Here is a 6,000-nt window from a genome sequence, read left to right as displayed (position 1 = left end):
CACGAGCAGGCCATCAGTATTTACTCCAATCCAGTAATGTGCAGAGTCCCCATGGGGTCCAGAGCTAGGGGTGGGATGGATGGCAATTACTGAGAGAAAAGCTACATACTCGATGAGAATTCTTCTCCATGGGAAATCTATCTGCTCTGTCCACTCACTGCTTTCAATATCTGTGTCACACCTATATCACAGCCTATATCACACAATGTGTGGCACAAGCCACGTAGGAAAAGACTCGCAAGCAAGTGAATTTTCTGAAAATGTTTTGCATGGCTGTCATGGGTGTGCTCGGTGAGACAAGGACCCCAGAGATTCATCCCAGGATTGCCTCTCGCTGCTGATGTGCCTTTCCTACCACTGTTACATAGCCTAATGATTCCTGAACATATGTAAGTTGGTATATGTGTTTGTCTATAAATATGGATATGCACTTGTGAAAATGAATAAAACTGGTGGTTGGGCCCACCCTGTGTGTGTGTGTGACTTTCTAGCCTTTTCTTGGCAGGCACTGCAGATGCCAGATAATTGAGTTCTGCTCTCATCAGCACTGTTAGGATTGGCCATCTGCTCTCAGCACTGACCCCAGCTGCCGATGCCGTACCTCGCTGCCTTCCTCAGTTTACCTGAATGCTGAGCTGGCTTTTCTAGTGTGGACACATAGATCCGTATTCGAGGCTCCTGCTTTCATCTCAGCATGGTGCTACTGATCTAGGTGCTCAGACGTGGCCACTGGGAGCTCTGGCAGCATGCCCACTGCCAGTGACACACTTGCCACTCCTGAGTGTGCTTTCTGTCACACTCATTTTGTGGCACCAAAAGGTGCTCCTGGATCATTTCCAAAGTCTTCCCTCTCTGGGCCTAGAATCAGCCAGCCATTTCCCTCAAGGGTTCTGGTTGCATTTCAAGGAGGATGGTGAAAACCCATGTCTGCATGGGAGGTGGAAACCTGTGTCTCAATGGATAGTTGAACCCAAGTCTGGGCAGATGGTGTGACCTCACGTTTGGGTGGATGATGTGAATCTACGTTTAGGTGGGTGGTGTGACCCAGTGTCCGGTTGCTAGGAGTCTTTCATGCCTGGTCCTAAGAAGGCTTTTACAGAAGAACATCTGGGTTGATTGTGTTTATTAACCTCTCTGGGGTGACCTTTGGGAGTATAAGCCATAATCCTTTGGTTTGTTTTTGTGAACATAAGTAATATCTAAAGAGCTAGAAGAAATGATTCGGAATAATTAAGGCAAGGTGAAGGCATTTTGCTCCTATAAAGATTTGGAGAAATGCTAAGTAGTAAATGATTTTAATCAGCTTATGGCCAGGCCTTGAGGGCTTTTGAGACCTTTTCCGTCAGTTACTTAGGAAGGGAGTTTCAGTTTCCGGAGAACTGACTCATTCATGTCCTATTTTCCTCTTATCTGATCTTTAGAACTGTCAGATATCACTTTGCAAACTGCTCCTGGCCATGGAGACATCAAAATAAAGCTGAGCTTGTCTGTAGAAGGGGCTGTGGTCAGAGCACAGGTTTGAAGGGACCCAGGGCTTTGGCCAAAGTCCTTTCCCTGGGGTAGCTGTGGTTACTCACTGCTGCTCTGCACGGTGCTTTGCCACAGAGCAGAAGGTGCTCAATGAGGCCAGCACATGAGGGCCACATGGGTCTCTGGATGGCAATGGGGATTCTTGAGTTGCCACATGAGAAAAACAGACAACAGACTTGGGGAAACAGAAGCCCTCAAGGCTCAAGTCACACCCTGTGATGTGTAGATCAGTCTTGGGTCAGAATTCCTGCCAGCCAGGCAGCAGTGGAAGGATGTTGGCTTGCTTGGCTATGTTTCTTTATTTAGAGACACAGAGACCCTTGCTACAGGGAACTGAGGGAGGTGACACAGCAGCAAGCTCCGGGCATGGTGACTTTTTAGTAATGAGTAAAAAAATATGGAAAATTAAGTAGTATCTAAACCCAAAAAACTCAGCAAGGGTCCAGGACAAACTCTTAAGGAGGAATGGCTTATATGAGGGCTCCTCTGTCACCCACAAACTGCTGGGACATAGTCCCTACCTCCAACACTTACAACCGCTCCTCTTGCTGCTGGGAAACAGGTTTCCCAGGAAGGACAGAATATCCCTGGCCAGATACTCACCAGTTTAGGATGCTTTATCTTTTTAGAAAACTATACACATTCTGAAATAGTAAAAAAAAAAAAAAAAAAAAAAAAAAAAAAAAAAAATGGACCCTGGTTCATGTTCAGCCCAGCACAACTTAAGTAAACATTCCAGTATAGATCTTAGAGAATATCACAGTGAAAGAAAATTCATGTTTTATCTCAGGCAAAAGTACTCAGAAATTCAACACTTAATGTAAGCCCAGAAACTGAGCAGGGGGTAGGAGGCACAGCCAGGCACCTCATTCACACCTAGATAGGGCATAGCCTCACCTAGAACCACAACCAGAAAGTGGGCTTCAGTCTGGCTTTGCCACACCATGTTCAGCTGGGGGCTTTGTCATTAAATAAGATGCTTGTAACAGGTTTCTTTATATGACCTATGAATGCAGCTCCGAGCCCATGTACATGTACACCCCTCGACAAGACAGCAGAAGTCCAAGTTAACTTTATCTTAGTGAGGGAGTCTGACCTCACCAGGACACAGTGGCAGATCTAGAAACTACACACCCAGTTCTGTCCTGCCACACTTCCTTCTCCAGGGAGAGAATGCTGTTTTCAGTATGGTGCACCATCAAGGGGGAAGGCCCAGTCAGTCGCAGAGCAGCCTGCCTCCTGTGAGAACCACTGGGTGATGTGCGGTTAAATGCATAACACATCCATGAAAATGGAACGTTTCATAGGGGAGGAAAGCCAACAAGATCAAATATGCTTTGGGGGGAAGGTGGCCCCCAACTTTCTTATAGCTGGAAGGCTAAAGTTTTGAGGGTAAAGCAGTCACATAGAACAGGCTCAACTATCGATAACCCTTAGTGCAGCAAAACTGAGGCAAAACACACACACATACACACCAACACCACCAACACCACCTAAGCCCAGGGTTTGTCCCTGGGGTTGCTTCTATGGCCAAGATCTGCTGGAGTCTGGAGATCAGCTACTCCTGCTGCTTCTGATGGTGACTCTGCAAGGGACTGCTCTCTGATGGTCCCCACCCCACATCTGCCCCCAAAAGCTTCTGAGTTTTAACACTTACCTGAGCTTATCTTGGATAGCATAAGCCTGCTACTAAGAGTTCAAACCAGTTTCATTTAACCCCCACCTGTCCATCTGATTTACACTGTCTTGTCCCATGCAAAGCTTGTCTGCCGATCCTGAACTGATAACCCCCACTTGGACTCTGCCGCTCTGCCCACTGCATTCTTCAAGGATGGCGGGACAAGAGCTGGGTGGGAGAAAGAAGATGGCCTCCACCAAGTGCTTCGCTTGTATATCACAAAGCTCAGCAACTCTACCAGTTACACCCAGGAGTGCCCCAAAGTCAATGACATCCTGGTTTCAGGTACAGGCTGGGAACATAAAAGAAAGTGAGAAGCCATTGTGGGCCTTGTCTCAGAAATCCAACTCTTGAGTGACAACAGATGTTATGACCTCTGCAGACTACACATTCATGCAATAAATCTTATGAATCAATAGTAGTAACTGAAGGAAAAACATGAAGAGAAATATTAAAATACTGTAGAAGCAGAGACGGTCTACTGGCAGTTCTAACTGGAATCTAAATGTTGTAGCCGTAGCCCATACTGTGGACTTTTTTCCTCTCAAGAGAATAGGAATTTGAGTGTAAAAAAGTAATGATTTGGGTTGGAGAGATGGCTCAGCAGTTAAGAGCACTGACTGCTCTTCCGAAGGTCCTGAGTTCAAATCCCAGCAACCACATGGTGGCTCAAAACCATCTGTAATGAGATCTGACGTCCTCTTCTGGAGTGTCTGAAGACAGCTACAGTGTACTTACATATAATAAATAAATCTTTTTTTAAAAAAAAAGTAATGCTTTTTAGATTTCAGATAAAGCACAGAGTTTGTACAAGGAGGATATAGTATGGTCAGAGGCGGAGTGAAAGGTCAGAGCCATCAACAGAACCATGAACAGGAGGAAGTTTTGATTTCTGCTGGACAGCGTGGAATGAAGACAGCATTTAGAGCCCAGGAAAGCACAGACAGCACGAGCAACACAATCTATCACCCTGAGCGAGCAGATCCTCCTCTGAACGAGGCTATCTGCACAAGACTACATGCTACCAGTATGCAACCTACTGCTTAATACCAGAGCCAATTAATTTCCCTTCTGCCTGCAGCCTGTTTCTCAGGCTCCTGAAAAGCTTGCCCTTTGCTGAGGTTCCAGGTTTGAATTCTGACTCTTCTATTCACTGCTCCCAGTAGCAGCAAGGACTTGCCCTTCTTCATCATCTATAAAATGCAGATAATAACAGTTCCTGCTTCAAAGGATTACTAAGGAGGTTAAATTTACTACCATATGAGAACCCTTTAAAACAGTTCTAGCCAGGCATGTGGTGGTGCATGCCTACAGGTCCAGCTGTTAGGAAAGCTGAAGGAGGGGGGCTGCTTCCATTTAAAAGTCCTAGGCCAGTCACGGCAACACAGGCAGATCCTACTGAGAAGGAAAAGTCACACAGAAACAATTCTAGATGTAGCAAAGATCAAGAAGGGCCAAGGGAGAGCAAGGAGGACACTGAAGCAAGATTAGCATTAAGTTCTTCATTTAAAACAGGCAGTCTGGAGTTGTTCACGGATGCAAAACACCGCATGACATCAGGCATCAAGCAAAAGGAGCCTAGATGAGCAACTCAACTAGCCAACAAACCCAGGCAGGTGGAGCAGGGTCTGCCTTGGCACCTGCCAGCCCTCTGCCCTTGGAGCTTACAAGCAGGCCTGGCACTCATCACTACCCACATGACAGATGAACACAGGAAGAATCAAAGGCAAGGATCTGGCCTTACATTCAACAGAAAGAAGAGAGAAGACCCTTTAGAACTGTTACTCCCAGGATTCATTCAATCGCCGCACTCGAACAGTATATCCCCAATAACTTCCTAGGGCAATTTCATTTAACAGTCAAAAGGCTTAGTTAGCTATAATTATAAATACCAATATCTTGAGAATATCTATTAAGAAGCACATCTTGCTATATTTGTGAGAATATTCCATGAAAACTCATGATAGTCATTTCCGTCTACAATTAGAATTTCCATAGATTAACATTTGTCAAGTATATAGAAAAAAAAATTGATACTATAAAAAGATGCTTTAATTAGGTTCTAATTATTCAACAGGACCAAATCTCTAACCTTAAGCTTTGTATTTCTCAGAACAACAATAACAACAACAACAACAAAAAGGGAATAAATGTATGAATTCTTTAGGCTAAAACAACAGAAAAACCCAAATCAAAACAAACCTTCCACTGTGAGTTGTTTAGAACTTAAAGTCACATTTCTGTTAGAGTGTTGCCAACATTCTAAAAGCTAACAGCATGTGTCTGTCACATAACCCATAAAGACTCAAAACAAACCCTTCAGTCCCAGAAGAGGTGTCCGCGTGGGCGGGCTCTACTTTACCTTGAATCATGAGCATGGGCTCTCTGCCCCCACCATGGGCTAACATCTCTCTGCGGTAGCGCTCCCCGGCGGCCCTGGAGAAGACAAGCTGTTATTCGCCTGCTCACACAGTCTGTGCGGCTCCATCCATGTCTTAAACTCTGGGGATACCTTACACTAAGAAACAAGGTATTCAGTGTTTTTTATAGTTTAGGCAAAACAAAGTACTTTTAAAACAACCAACTACACGCTTTAATGAGATTAGGTAGTGTTTTTGGTGTGATGCTAGCAACGGAACCCAGGGTTTTGAACATGCTACAGTGAGTGTTCTACCACTGAGTTACACACTCAGCCCTGAATTGAATACATTTTGATATTATTTTCATTCTACTAACTCTTTACTATTTTTTAAGTGGGTGTAACATGTAATTCTGTCTCTAACTGACATGTG

General features: G+C 44.8%; 1 protein-coding gene across 1 annotated transcript in view; it reads right to left on the bottom strand.

The window, feature by feature from the left end:
• The window catches only part of Mipep (mitochondrial intermediate peptidase), a 109,131-nt gene that overhangs the window by 15,866 nt on the left and 87,265 nt on the right, over positions 1-6,000 (bottom strand). Inside the window, exon 18 of the mRNA XM_031361632.1 lies at positions 5,571-5,644. Coding sequence (XP_031217492.1) covers positions 5,571-5,644 — 74 coding nt within the window. The remainder of the gene's footprint in view (positions 1-5,570; positions 5,645-6,000) is intronic.

This window comes from Mastomys coucha, unplaced genomic scaffold, assembly GCF_008632895.1.
Source record: "Mastomys coucha isolate ucsf_1 unplaced genomic scaffold, UCSF_Mcou_1 pScaffold9, whole genome shotgun sequence".
NCBI classification, from domain to species: Eukaryota; Metazoa; Chordata; class Mammalia; order Rodentia; family Muridae; genus Mastomys; species Mastomys coucha.
The sequence above is the reverse complement of the archived record's forward strand: the minus strand, read 5'-3'. Positions and strand labels throughout refer to the sequence as shown.